The following is a 15,594-nucleotide window of genomic DNA, read 5'->3' as shown; positions in this document are numbered from 1 at the left end:
ACTGTCTTTATCTCAACCCCCGAGTTTTTGTTTTCACTCTTGTCCTTCTGATTCTCTCCCCGTCCCACTGGGCGCGGGGGAGTGAGCGAGCATCTGTGTGGTGTTTGGCTGCCTGCCAGGTTAAACCATGACAGTCCAGAGGTCAATGGACCGAAACCATCCTCTTTTTTCCTGCATAGATATGTATAACAAACATTTCTTGAAAGGAATACAGGGAAAGCGGTTCATGAATGAGAAATGGTTTGCTCAATGGCTGTGAAGTAAAAGCGATATTACTTTACATGTGTTGTACCTCTGTTGGTCATCTAGTCCAGACAACTGTATAGAGCTAGAAGTTTAAAGCTAAAACCTTTCATTAAGCTCTTTACATTTACATAATCTAGTTACCTGAAAGCTAGTCAAAAAGTTTGTAGGAAACTGGGTGGTACTCTCTCAGAAAGGATTCTTGGCTTCTGGGATGTTGCATGTTATTAAGCGTTTCAGTCTTTGTCCTTAAGATATTTGGAGTCTAAACTTAGCCCTGTGAAATCTTCTGAGCTTGTCATTCTTAGTTAAACTTACTGAATATTTCAAGGTTTGATAGCGTTTATCAAAAGGCAAAAACCTAAACATATTATGGCTTTGAAAAAGGAGCAAAACAAAAGCCAAATGGGTAACAGTTGGCTTGGGTTGTGGTTACCTTAAAGATTATAGAGGATCTATTTGTTTCAGGTTTTACCTGTGCTCTGCAGAAAGAAATCCTGTACCAAGGAAAGTTATTCCTTTCTGAAAACTGGATTTGCTTTCATTCCAAGGTTTTTGGTAAAGACACTAAGGTTAGTAAAATCTTTATGTACAGAACAATAATGCTATTCCTTAGCAGTTTATTCATCACCAGAAGTTCACATTATTATGCAAGGCTAGAATACTACTACTACTTCTAAGTATTATTGAATACAATCACTGTTCAGAAGCAATGCCCAAATGTCACTCCAGAACTGGAGCACTATTATTATTAAAGATAGAGTCTCTCTCTTAAGGACTTCCTGTCTGAAAAAAGAATGAAAGGAAAGGATCTGACACGCAGCGGTGAGGGCATTGCCAAGCCTGTGTAGCACAAACTGTACAAAAATGTCTCTCTTGGGGTAAGTATGGAAAAGAGGAGGAGGAGGAGGAAGGAAGGCTGAAAAATATAAGGACTACAAGACTGTAGTTGGGGAACGGGAGGGGAGGATTAAGCATATTAAGACAATTAAAGAGGAAGAACTAAAACTGGCTTCTGAGTTGAGTGGCAAAGGTCTTTGAGGGATTCTTCTAGCACTCCTTCTTTTCTGCATAAACAGAGAACAGGGAAAGAAAAACCAGTTTGCTAGGTTTTCACTTGTGAGCTTAGTATGAAGAGCAGAAATAGGACATGAACAGTTGGAAATTTACAAGACCATCATTTACTCTTTCGAGGTGCCGATACGACCCACCTAAGGCTTGGGCCCCCTGTGGTGAATGATACGTGTACAGATAAAAATAAAGCCTTTCCAAAAAGATTTGTGTTCTGGTTCTGTTGATTCAGAGCTTTTGGAGTGGTTTTCTTTGCTTACATAAACTCTGCTTTGTTTTTGAGCTTCTATTGGGAAACAGCTCGATTTGCTGTGAGGATTTCTTTGGCTTCTTTCTCGAGTACTTCCTTGAACAAAGCTCCTGTTAGATCCAGACTCTTTGTCAGTGAACGAGGTGCTGAAGCCAGTTTAGGAGTTGACAGTATCTCATTTCTGTGCTGTCAACCATTTTGATGGAAATCTATCTCTGAAATGGCTTTTAAGAAGGTGGAATAGGTTTAAAGAATGCTTAAAATTATTAACAACACATCGTTCATAGTGACCTTACGGGTTATTGTGTTTTACTGCTTGGCCCAAGAAACTGAGTTGTTACTGATTCCTAGTTAATGGATCCTATTAGTCATAGGCAGTACATTAATGCAGATGGTATGTATGTCAGTGAAAGCCATGTGGCACAAACAAGGAAATCAAAATGAACAAATGGTTGGATACTGTCATTCATAATTAGTAACAGCTATCTTGGCAATTAGTTTCATCAAAATTGAAGCTGCTATATTAGCAATCTCCTGTTCATCACAAACAAATGAGACTACTTCAAACTGTGGGACAGCTTTCTAAATTCAAGCTAAGCTAAATGTATACAAAAATCTGGTAGAACTCTACCAAGTAGACTAGAAAGACCTGGAAAAAAAGATGCAGGATGATAATGATGTAGTACTAGGAAATTATCTTTGTCAACAGGCTTTTAAATGCAGGAATATTTACATATTTATGTATACAACGAAAAGGGAAAACATATTACAAGATAGAGTAGAGTGGACAGTATTTGTGAAAGTGGCTATAGTGATAGTCCAAATTATTCAATTCTGGGTCATTGTTTTCAGGAAACATTGTGGGGAAAACAAAGAATGAAGGGGATAGGCCTGATCATTTATTTCCAGCTGTCTTCCCCTACCCCTGCAACACACACTTAAAGCTTTGTTCAGTCACATACAGCATGCACAAACTTTTAGGAGTACCATCCACAAAAAAGCAGGAAAATCACGGATATAATGAAAAATAATGTAATGGGAGGGGGTGGAGGAAATCAAGCTTGACAGGAAGAGGAACCTTCTTAGCGCTCAGATACACTGACAAAGTTTCCAAGGCATGAAACGTCTATTGCTTAGAACTTGTAAAACAATTTAAGCTCAGTAATAAAGTGTTTTATTGTGAGAAGTAGCAGGTCTACACGTTCTAATAAAATTTTCAACATGAATTCTTCTACCTGCAGAATTTTTTTTTTGAAAGCTTTGGTGGAGAGAATAGCCATGCAAGTCAGGAGATTTGAATCTGCAGTGTAAACACTGTGCATATTCAAAAACAAAAGATTGCTTCTGCAGGATTGACTAGGCTTTGAAAGACATCACTGTCATTCCAGGTAGTTCTGTTTTAGCTATATATATTGACCTTGAGTCTTTCCTGGAGCTAAGCATTATCTTACGCATTTTAGTTGCTTTCCAAGTTGCCTGCAGGTAAACCTTGTTTCCTGAAATAATTATTACTCCAGATGGAAATAAAGTACTTTGCAGTGATTTCACCATTTTAACCTATTGCTCAGGTAACAGTGCGGTAACCAAGTACTTAATTCCACTTAAGTACACTTTAGTGTTGAGTACAGTAATGTTACCCATCAAAATAGCATTCAGTAGAATGTCATTAACAACTCTGATTTAAGGTTCTTTGAGGTGAACTGAACAAATTAGAAAACGTCCAAGCTGCTTTTTTCATCATTACTATTAGCTGAAAAATCTTCTGGTTTGGTTTTGTTTTGGTTTGTTGTTTGTTTTGTTTGTTTTTTAAAAAGTGTTGCAGATTCTGTTCTGACTACCTGAGGATTCTGGGTTTTTCCCATAGAACACACATCGTAGCTGCTCCCTTCTCTCCACTCCCAGAAAAAGCTGTTTTGAAAAGTGTTGCAAAAACTTTGTGGGACAATACAATATCCAGTTTAAGAAGAAAAGATACAGTGGAGGACCTGTTTGATTACCCATTTTCAAAAGACATGGCTTCTGAGGCAGGACAAATACAGCTGACATGTTAAAAAATCAATAAACAAATGATGACCAGATCTACAGATTCTTAGACCCAGACCTGGGACTAAGAATAATTACAATTATATGATTTGGGTTGGGTTGGGTTGGGTTGGTTTTTTTCTGGTAGCACGCTTTTTTAACGAAACTAAGTACCAACTGAAGAGCGAGTTTCTAGCCCTTGGATGACAAGCAGATACTTGACTAGCCATGCTTAATCAGCGGCTGGCAATCTTGCACCCAGACTAATGGACACAAATACATTTTTTGTTACCTGAAACCAATTTTCATTTCATGATTTTGTGTTGCTGTTCTGAACAAAAGTTAACAAGGTTTTATGAAACTCTGCACAGAGTAACTTCCTTCTCCTTTTGCACTGACATGTTTTTAATTCAGTGCTGTGATCGCTCATTGAACAATCTTTGGACACTTTTAATCTTGCTTCCAAACTTCTCAGGTAGTTGTGACAGTGTGTGCCAAAGGAATTCTTAACAGGAGCTGTATCCTAATCATGTGTATCCAGGATTATTATACTTGCCTAACTCACTAAGCTCTAGGCTTTTCAACTGAAAGTCAAAGCAGGTATTTTGTCCTGTGTAATATGGGGTTTACAAGAAGAGCTTATACAGAATATCTGAAGTGAAATACTCTGAAACTTAGCAGGCATCAAGCTAATGGGGTTGGATGTTAACACAAAGCAGGAAGGAAAATTGAGAACTTTTCAATGTAAATGTAGGCAGTCTGGATGGCACACACAAAAATCAGTTTCAGTAAGTCAGTGGGCGTGTGGGTATTGGGTCTTTCAACATTACTGAAGGACAAGCTGTTTACTCAGCTGCTTGTGGCAGGCTAAAGGATCTGTAAGTGATGAGAAGACTTTTATGTTCATTGTTCAACAAGCCTCTTTTGTCTGATGTGTTCTGAAATGTTTTGTTTCTAAACAAAGAAGCCTAGCTTTAAGACTGGTTTGTTCTGCAGATCTACAGTGAACTAAGCCTGCAGTCTTGTAAGAGCCGGAAGGGATCAGGAAAGGAAGACACAAACAAAAGCCTGGATTTGCATCTGATAAAAATAGAAGTAAAAATAGTTAAGAAATAGTAATAATCTGAAACCATACCTGTTCCATATGAAATATGAGTAATGAGGGACATAGTGGAGAAATGTTTAAGTGAAGAGTGTTGAAGGTCTGGCTTATCACAGTTGGTAGGCTGGCTTCTTGTGAAAGAACATGCAGGTTTGTATGCGCATATTGGGACTCTAACACTACATTGATCTTGTTTCAGATTAGTATACCTGTACTCTCAGTGACACTTTTGAAGAAAACCAAGACTGCCCTTCTTGTGCCAAATGCTCTGATCATAGCAACAGTCACAGATAGGGTAAGTGCTGGTAGAGGGTGAAGCTACTCCACTCTGCCTGCTTGCTTTTTCATTTTTTTTTTCTACTTGTTTTTTTTTCTCCCTACTTGTTGGCAGTAATATGAGAGATTCTTGAAGGTGCCAAGTGGTGATTTAAACAGCTATAGGAATTGGTCGCCTATGGGCATTTAGACTTAGGACCCTGGAGTATCTGGTTTCTTAAGGGATGATTCTAGTTTATTCTGCCTCCTCTCTTGTGAAGGCAAGGACCATTTTTATTCCTCCTACTAACTCCCTGTCTTTTTTCTTTGGATGTGCAGTAAACAAAGCTGTGTAGAATTTGGTGAGAAAATAAGAAATGGAATCTCTGGTTGCCACCTGCTCTCTGTAATCTATCACTCCCCATTCTCCAAGACTGCTGTGTAGTAGCACTGCGGGAACTGAAACAGCTGGGTCAGGAAGTGGATGCACAGAGGGTTACCTGCCTTGTTGGCAGCTCTGACAGTATTCTTTCATTTTCTTGGGTCTCTTACTGACCAGCAATACTTTAGATGCACAGAGTACAGTTGCTTACAGTGATACTCTGGAATAGTAATTGCATCAATCAGTAGAAAATGTGATTATCCTAAGAACAGCTTTAGAACCAGCCCATTTTCATTGCACAAATATTTTGTGGATGCAGAAGAGTGTACAAAAATCGAGTTGTGGTTTGTTTTTGGTTTTTTTTTTTTCAAGGGGTAGCTAAAAATAGTATGCAAAGTCTTTCTAAAAAAAAGAACAGATCTGGACTATGCTCTGGTTCCTGCAGCAGAACATGGTAACTTTTATGTGCCTGTTCTCTGTTCCTTGTGATTAACCTCAGGTCATAGGCTTAGAAGGAGTGGAGGTTTTTCCTGCTATATGGAAGTTCTTGGAAGTAGTTAGTTGATCAGCCAAACCACCTATCAGTTTTATTTAGATAAAAGGAAGCTTGTTCTGTATGCGTTCTCTCAAACAGTTTTGGAACTTTTGTTTTTTAGTACATGTTTGTCTCCTTACTCTCCAGAGATACCACCTACAAGCTGTTAAAATCTATCTGTAGACATCTTGAGGTAAGTACTAATGGGAGTGAAAATGGTATGCAGCTTTGTGTTCATTATTACTGCTTTCCTGCTTTTAAATGCTAGATAGTTTCTGAGTGTGTTCCTTGTTAACACTGCTGCTTTTTTCAGGATACAAGCATGGGCAACAGCCCAAATCCTTCTTCTGCAGAAAACAGCTTCAGAGCTGATCGTCCTACAACTCTGCCCTTGGTAAATGGCTTAGATGTTTGTTCTTTTGTTGCATGGCACCTTTCATTGCAAGTACTACTTACAATGTCTGAAGAAAGGAAACTGAAGGAAATCATGACATCTGTTTCTAAAACTTCCATGATTTTTTTAACATTAGGAAGCAGTGGGAATGATTGGCATAGGTGTAATTTGATCTGATCACATGCAGTATATATTCATGCGTATGCTTTGGATATATTCCAAGGTCTGTATGCTGTATATATCTCTCTTTAGCAGTCAGGTTTCACAGCGCTCTGTACTGACTGAAAGTTGCTTCTTCCTCTGCCATGAACAGTTTTTGAAGTGTTTCTAGTTGCAGTCCTTCCTCTGTGAGGCAGATCAGACATCTGAAAGAGCTGTGTAGCCTCACATGGTGACCAGAGTCTAATTCTGGTAATGTCTGTCCTGGACTTCTCAGTTTGTCTAACTTAACAGTCTCTTTCTTTGCACACAGACGTAATCTCTTAAATGAAGGCAAGGGATGAGGCTTGAATTCTGGTGATTATACAGGGCTTATTTGCTAACTTGATCTCAACATCTTGATATCAGAGATTGTTCCTGGTTAAACAGTTTTAAATCTGTAATTGTTGGTTCAGTTTCTAGAGGGAGGTCAGAGGAAATAAGGTTGTTTAGATTTAGAACAGGGCTGAGCTTTCTTGTGACTCTTTCTCCCCATCAGGATTTCAATGAAGACTATTCTGATCTGGATGGAATAGTGCAGCAGCGGAGACAAGAGATGGAAGAGTCCAGCAGCACAGGCTCACAGACCCCAGAGCTGGAATGCTTCCAAGGTGAGTGGGATCGGCGGACCCCAAGAAAATGAGAATGGCTTAGCTCTCAGGTTTGCTTCAGTAATCCCCTTCTGATGTGAAATCTACATTCTCCACAGTCCTGGAGAATTACATGGTTTTTAAGGTCCTTCCATTATTATATTCCTTTGCAATCCAGATTCAGGCAATGACTTGGTCAGCAACGGATCTGATTTGTCAGTACTACCTCCAGCTGCTTATTCATATACTATCTGTTCCCCACATCCCCCATCAGTTATGCTAGCAGAGATACAATGTAGGAGATGTTCCTCCTTTAAAAAAAGGAAAAACAAACAAACAAAAACCCCTATTCTAAAGTCATTCAAGTCACAGTGTAACTACTTCTAATCTATACAAGTAATTTTCTGTACTGTGGTGGCTTTTGGTCATGAAAAAAGTTATTTTTGACATGTGTTTTTGTGGTTTTGTTTTTTAAGCCCTCATTTTATTCTTTGCAGTTATTAAGACACTTGAAGATACTGTCCAAAGTTGTTCTTTCTTAACACTACTGTTTGTAGTCTCATATGCCTCAAGTTCTTCACCTAATTATCAGGAATGCTGTGTAGAAACTCACTGCATCTAAGTTCTTAAGTACAGCGGAACTTGTTTTGTGTAGCACATGCTGAATGTTATTAGCAAAACCTACGGTATTATTCTGCTGTACAATTAATATATATTAACATATTAATGTGTTGTTATGCTGTTATTACTCCAGGTTCCCGTTTTGACTAGAAAATAATTTGTATAATAAGAAACTTTTACCATTACCTTTAAATGAAATACTATCCTTTTTTTTCATAGCCGTTTTCTGTCACGTTAGTTTTAATTAACTCGTCTTTTTTCCTATGTGTCTTTTCTTCAGTGGTATGATTTGGGCCTATTTGCTTTCATTGGTCTTTGGTATTTACTGTGTGTGTATTTTTAATTGTTTGGTGGTGTTTGTGAAGCAGTAACTAAATTGTGGTGTCATCACTTGCCACTTGAATGCTTCTGAATAATGATTTAAGTTGCTGTCTTACTTTCTTACAGCTAATAACTACTTCAAATCTTTCTGTTTTCCTTTTCCACAATTAAAAAAACAATATCCAGTTAAAGGAATTGGGGGGGGAACACATTTGTCACTTGTGATTCTGTTTCTTGTGCATCATTAGAGCAGTCCACGGCGTGGACAAAACTGAGTGTGACTGGATTTTTCTGTCCCATCTCTTTCAAGACATTGTCTGCATTTAAAAAACAGCCAGGAAAGGGAGCCTTTTAAATAACAATGCAATATCTCAATGCAAGTAGCAATTTGATGTTGCTATTAAAGTAATTTGGAATCATTACTCTAGCATATTCAGTCCTTTTGAGAGATTACTTTTGCGTCTGTATAATCTTCTGACTGGAAATTGAGTGATAACCTTCGAAGTTTGCACAGGTTGCCATCTTTCCAAGGATCTGGAAATGTAAATGCAGAATACATCCTCCTCTTCCAGTTCAGGTGCTTCTTTATATTTTGTAATGATGTGGAATTACTATGCAAACAGTTTTAAGGCTCCTAAACAAACTGCTGCTTTTTATCCAAGTCCAGAAATAGACCTTTTAAAATCATCGTCTTCCCCTACTCCTTGACTATCTTAAGCTGCTAACAGCTTCCTTTGACTTCATATTTCAGCTTTATTAAAAATCTTACTTTTGACAGATTATCATGTCGTTGAGACAGAGACTCACTTGAAAGTTTCCAAGACTGAGGCGAAGTCTGTCCGTTCAGATGCACACAGTAAACGCGGACCTGACGGAAAAGCCCAAAACAGTCCTCGAAATGGTAAGGGCTCAAGGGCAGATCTTCAGCTGGACTTAGTTGAGATAAGTTTGTATAGTTATGTCAGTTCACATAATTTGGAAGATCTCTTTCTTTTTTTTTTGTTTATATTATCTGTTGCATGCTTCAAAACACCATTTGTGTGCTGTGGTCTGCTTTGATCAAAGTAACACTTGGTTCTTTTTCTTGCAGGCAATTCTGAAGCCTTCAGGTTCTTCCACAAAGTGAAGTCCCAGAAGCTCTTATCTCTGAACCATGTACTTATATTTTACGCAGTTCTGTAAGTTAGCAAGTAATACCAAGATTGTCAGAATACTAGGATTTTCTTGTGTTTACATAGATTAATATAATTTAAGCTTCACTTGAAAAAAGGAAATTATTGGGAATTGTGGCCTTTATACTTTTCAGAAGTAGAAATGCTGGGGCAGGGTTACTTAACAGGCCTTTTACTTTTAAAAGCAAAGGGTCTTTTGGTTCAGGAAATGTTACAAGAGTTTAACTACTTGCAAGTTCATTTTACATGACACTTAGCACAGCCATACTGAAGGGTGAGATTTTTATAACTGTCTGAATGCCACTGATGGGTATTCCTGAGGTGTTTCTAAGAATGCTACCTTTGTTATTCAACATGTAAAAGTAACAATTTATATGGCTTTTAATACTAAATTTGTCAGGTACCTCTAAAGTTTCTATTAAGTGGTGTACCTTATTTTTCTCTTTTACAGCGTTTGTGTATTAATATTTTCTACCTTCTACATGAGATATAAAATCAGTGTCCTGGAGGAACGTCTTATTTCCATCACATCCTTTGAATCACATATTAAGGAGTAAGATACACTCTGTAAAATTTGGGGGGGTTAAAATCTTTTTCCAGTATCTGCCATGCTCATTTTTCTTCAGAAACCACTGTGATACTGTAGTGCCCTTGTGATACTTTAGTGTCCTGTAGTTCTTGTATCTGTACTGGCCTCATCTCACAGCTTTCTGTTTAAGACTTTTAGTACAAATGTGATGTATCATGGTGTACTACTGCCTTGAGAATGTTTCAGATAGCTGTGAGTCACTTAAGTGTAAACTGCTGAAGTGAGCAGTTCCTTTCCAGAGCAGTGATTCTGTGGAAAAGGTGTAACTTCTGTCTTCAGTCTTAATGTCATTTGATTAGCCTAAGATGACAGAAGGTACTTCATTTGGGCTAATACATCTGACTTGCTTGTAGAATGTTTTCTAAAGCTTTGGCCTGCCTATATCCTTTTTAGAGATTGATATCCTGTCCTGCTCAAATAAAAAAACAAACAAACAAACAAAAACACAACAACAAAAAAAACCCAACACAAAACCAAACCAAAACAAAAAAATCCAAACTTATCAAGGGAAGATTCTTTGTGTATTTGAAGAGGAAATAGGGAAATGGGCCATAGCTCCATTGATAGTTCCATTCTGTAGTTAGAGTTGTGGATATTACCTGCCCCTGCATTTTTTTTTTTTGATCTCCATGTTGCATGGGTAGGAAATATGCAAACGTCAAATGGAGAGGCAGTGCAAGGGCATACACCACAGTTGTATGCCACTCTAAGTTGTATCAGCTTCCTTTTCCTCTCTTAAGACAGAAAGTAGTTAACTGGATACTGCTGAGAATATTAAACAGTTTATTCAGCATTAAATTATGAATTAACTCTTCTCCCCTTCTTATAACTGATTTTTTACTGAGCTGCTCTGAAGAACATGGCTTAAAAAGTAATTCATAAATCTCACTGCAAAACCTGCAGCTACATGCAGCGTGAGCGGGAATGCTGGCAGCTGAAGAAGCACCACCTGAAAAACAGAGGGGGGAAATAAAATTCAAGCCAGAGCTGTACCCAGGCTGGGTGGAACAGTCTGCAAGTGTTTCAAAACTGTAGCAAGTTCTTGGATACTTAATTCAGCTTTCTTTGATGACCCATCTATGACGAACAGGTCACTCTGACAATGCACTTGTGGTCGTATTGAACAGTGACCATGCTGCTTGGGATCCAACTGCTCTCAACTGTCTTCTGTGGAAAGCAGTAGGACTTGTATGTGTGTGTCAGAAGACAGAGCTAGGTTCTTGATAAAAAAGGAATAGGGAGGAAATGATTCTTTATCTTAAACAGGCTTGCATTTACATTTTACCAATAATGCAAGGAGAGGGGTAAACTTATCTCTAATAAGGCAATGTCAAAAGCCATTTTCCCACATTTGGCATGTTTTAATTAGCAGGACGCTGTGTCCTTCTTCAGTAGCACTCTTATATGATAAAGTCCTATTTTCTGTTGCTCTGATCCCAAACAGTACAAGATACAGGATGATCTAATGTGCCCTTCTACAGTGTCAAGACGTTGGGCTTTTTGATTTCCTGCAAGTCACAGGATATGGAACTTAGGCAACTTTTCATCTTATTTCCAGTGGAAATAGCTGTAAAGTTTTCCATCCAAACTTCTGGAGAATGAGACCACATAAAGAATGTAGTCAAGAGTGCAAAAGTGACTTAGGCCTTTGTTTCTGTAAACGAGTACAGTTCACAATGTCGTCATTGTGTTCCCATCTACATGTTTCTCTCAGTTCTGTTTTCCTCTTTTTCACTTCTGTCACACTCACTTCTTCATTCTGTTTGACAGACATCCAGCACGCCAAGGTTTGGGATCTCATCTGCAAATTAATGCTGATGCCCTTTGTGATGAGTTAACTGCTAATCTTATAAAATTGGAAAAGGTAACTTCCTATGATATAATGCAAATGCTGATACACTAGTCAGGTTCTTGCTGAATTTCTATGGTCTGTTATTTTGAAAAGTGCCAAGTTACCCTCAGATTTGATGCTAGAAGTTGTCATGTTTTCCTAGACAAAGGACGGGGGTTTGGACTGTAAATTAGCCCAAGTACAAGCATTGGTATGCGCAAATGTTTTGCCTTGAGCTGAGGTTTACAATGAGGAATACTAATAAACTGGGTACTTCAGCGGTGATTATTGCATGTAATGATCTCAGTATGGTTTTTTTGTTCATCAAGGCTAAGGATTCTTAACCTTTATTACTTATTTGATGAAATTTTCTGGGACTTTTGTTTTAGTTTTGGTTTTTTTATTAAGAAAAATGATGCTGGCTTTCATATGTAGTCAGCCTCTTCATATGAAGTGGCTGGAATCTGCCTGTTTCACTTTAGTAACACAAATGCTGCTGCACCAGTTGTGTAATTCCCTATACCTGACCTTTACTTTTACCATTCTCTAATTGCAAAACTAAATGCACTTGCTGACTTAAATTGGAAACCTATGCAAAACAAGAGTGGGTGTGCAGGCCGTATTTCTACTTCAGGTGTTGTGGTGGACTAACCTTGGCCAGCAGTCAGATGCCCACCCAGCCACTCTCTCATTCCCCCTTCCTAGCAGGACAGGGGGAGAAAATAGGGTAAAAAAGCTCGTCAATCAAGATAAAGGCAGGGAGATTGCTTACCAGTTACCATCACAGGCAAAAGAGACTCAACTTGGGGAAAATCAGCTTAATATAGTACCAGTTAAAGTAGATTTGAGTAGTGAGAAACAAGGACAAATGATAGAAGAATACCTTTCCTCCGCCCTCTCCCAGGCTCAAGTTCACTCCTTTGCTCCCGACTCCTCACCCCACTCCCTGCCCCCCAAGTGGGGCTGATGGGGGGTTACAGCCAGTACATAACAGTTTTCTCTCTGCTGCTCCTTTTTTCCCCCGTTTTCCCCCTGCTGCAGCATGGGCTCCCCCAAGGGCTTCAGTTCTTCAGGAAATCACCGCCTGCTCTGGCGTGGGCTCTCCATGGGCTGCAGCGTGGACATCTTCTCTGCCATGGAGCACCTCCTTCCGCCCCTCCTTCTTCTCCTTCTCAGACCTTGGTGTTCCTTCTGCTGTTTCTCACCTTCTTACTCTCCTCCTCTCTGTTTGGTGTTTTTCCCCTTTCTTAAATACAGTTTCCCAGAGGCTCCGCCCCCATCTTGGCTGAGGGGCTCAGCTGTGCCCTGCGGTGGGTCCATTGGAGGCTGCGGGAACAGCAGTTTCCAGCACAGGGCAGCCCCTGGCCTCTTCCCACAGCAGCTGGCCCTGCAGCACTCTGTCCTGCCCCTGCCCCCAAACCTTGACAACTGCACCCAGTACAGGTGTATGAAATTTTATGTGCTGGGAACGCATACACTGGCCAAGCATGAAAAAAAGTTACTTGAATTCCTATGTGCTTAAGTCACATGGGATATTTTTGCCTCTGTTTCTAAAACTGAGTGCATGCCAAGGTCTTTCAACACTTTTTTTTCCCAAACCAAGTTTCTCAAATAGTATAAAGCTAGAATTATATAATATCACTGTTTACTTGTGTGGCATAGGTTTTACAAAGACTGCCAAAAAGAGGTTTCTCGCCCCACATCTCCACCCCCTTGGCTATGGAAGTCTAGAATAATGCTAGTATAACCCCTCTGTATGCACTGGATAATAACAATATGAATACAAGGGGAAAATGCTTACCAGATGATTAGCAGATACAATCTTTAGCCAAATTAGGTCATTTAAGGGCTTACTGCTTTCTAGCTGTCTGGGACAGGCTGGCAAGATGGATCATAGGAGACCTTCATTTAAGTTGGAAGCCAGCCAGCCAGCCCTTTGCAGCCGGGCTAGGCACTTTCCTACTCCCTTATATAGTCTCTGCTTGGAGACACAGTAAAAGGCAGCTGGATGGTTGGATCATTCAGCTATTCCCAGAGAAGTGACCTTCTGTCCTAAATTAGAGTCTTAAGTCATGTGCTTTTTTCAGTTAGTGTCCACAGTATTGGACCCTTAAAGTCTTCCTTTGTATTTGCAAAATACTCAAGACAATCAACTGCTGTGCATACAAGCAAATGAGCAGTGCTGGTAGCTGCATATTGCCACATCCCAGTCCTCTCTAATCGAGATGAGCAGTGGTTAGAACAGGATGTTTGACCCTACTCTTGTACTGCAAAACTGGTAGAAATCTAACAGCTTTGTGTTTTCTGAGCAACGTTCCTGCAGTTGCGTAACTGATTCATACGCCTTAGTGAAAAGTGCTCGTAATTGGCAGCAGCTGGCTCCAGCAGCAAAGGTAGCATAAAAGTTCCGGTGTAACTTGTTGTCTCTCCCCTCACTTCCTGTGTGACTGCAGCATTGTAAAGTAAAGCACAGAAATTATCTAGGTTAAAAACTAAAAATTAATCTCCAATTAAAAAATGTTCAGTGCAAGGGTATGTTGCAATGACTTTTTCAGTGTGACCTTGTGATTTTTACAAGCTCTACTTCATACTTGGAGCCAAGGAATTACCGTGCCTTAGCAGGATTTTGCTTTGGCATTTAAGTGTATTTAACAGGTTGTTAAAATGCACCAGATCTATCAGAAGATGCATTAAATTGGGAGAGGGAAAACGTGGCCTGATGTTACTCATTCCCTTATTCTAAAGTAGCTTGTGAAAAGGAAATTCCTGTGTATGCATTAAGTGACTCATGAAATTTGGTGCTTCTTAACTTTTCCTTCCCCCAAAATGCCCCCCTTGAAAAAGGTGTGCATCTGGGTTAGAAATCATGAGGTAGGATTAAGAAATGGTGTCCTTGAACAGGAAGTAGAATGGCTTCTCAAATTGAAGTCTGAAAGTGACTTAACCTTCTATAACCAGCGACTGCTAATTACTAAGATACAGAGAACACGTGTGCCAGGGGATGTGACCCACTATATTCCCCACTCTCTGCTTTTAAGAGCAAGGAGATGAAGGGTAGATAAATAGGCTGTGTAAAATAGGTCTGTGCAAATCATCCTTGAGGATGCGACTGGCTGGCATTGCCTTCAGTGTAACTAAGGAAGGATAACCCATAATCAATACACTAAATTTGGGACATGTCTGCTAATGGTTAGAAGACCTTATTTTGCTGCGTACACACTATAGCCAGCTGTGTAGCTGAAGCTGTTAAAAAACTATTTGAATTATCCACTTAAACCTAAGAGCTGCAACTTTGAAGTTTGAGGCTTTTACTGGGTTTTGATCAAGTTCAAAATAATTTGGTTTCTTGTCCCTTTCTAGCTACAGAGTTTTTTCTATCTTATTTTCTCGTACCCAATGAAGAAGAGAATCTATAGGAGGAAATTGCAGGAGATACTGGTAATATGAAAACTAGGTGTGCTGCTGGCTGATCGTATCCAGATGTCTCCTTTGACTCTAGTGCAGAAAGCATTTAACATGAATACCGTTGGTATGAATAGTTGTGACAGAATTAACGTGCACACAGAGAGTGTATTGAAGAGTATGTCTTGATTTTTTTTTTTAAATGCAGTATAACATTTCTTGCCTCCCAATTGTTTTTCTTTTTCTAAGATACAGAACAACTTACAAAAACTACTTGAAGATGGTGAATGAAACGTCCATGTTCTTAGACTGCTTCAGACCTCATTCTTCTCTCTTGACAAACAGTTCCAAAGGAGCTCTGCTGGCCAGAGTTCAAGCTTCTATATTTTCAGTCCAAGCCAAGCTTAAACTACGGTAAACCTCATGTCATGATGCAGAACGTCAGTTTATTCTTGAGCATGTTTTGAAAACATACATGTTTTGATCTACATGTACCTATATGTTTTGAAAATAAGGGGATTTTTCCTTCTCTATTGTATGTGAATTAATGGATTTTATAGCTTGCTTGATTCTAGACTTGCTTACACCAGTGCAAACCTGGTGCAACTCCTTTTAC

At 39.3% G+C, this 15,594-nt stretch overlaps 1 protein-coding gene across 1 annotated transcript; it reads left to right on the top strand.

Annotated features, from left to right (window-relative positions):
* Nucleotides 1-686: 686 nt before the first annotated feature.
* Nucleotides 687-15,269, top strand: GRAMD3 (GRAM domain containing 3; the record flags this gene model as incomplete). Its single annotated transcript, XM_009578717.1, has 10 exons — nt 687-815; nt 4,888-4,983; nt 5,982-6,053; nt 6,174-6,254; nt 6,952-7,063; nt 8,763-8,885; nt 9,075-9,162; nt 9,608-9,709; nt 11,516-11,609; nt 15,228-15,269. Coding segments are annotated over 10 exons (939 nt in total), but the record flags the coding sequence as incomplete, so codon positions are not given.
* Nucleotides 15,270-15,594: the final 325 nt, after the last annotated feature.

This window comes from Fulmarus glacialis, unplaced genomic scaffold (genome assembly GCF_000690835.1).
Source record: "Fulmarus glacialis isolate BGI_N327 unplaced genomic scaffold, ASM69083v1 scaffold8235, whole genome shotgun sequence".
Taxonomy (NCBI): Eukaryota; Metazoa; Chordata; class Aves; order Procellariiformes; family Procellariidae; genus Fulmarus; species Fulmarus glacialis.
This window is presented reverse-complemented; position numbering and strand designations above follow the sequence as displayed.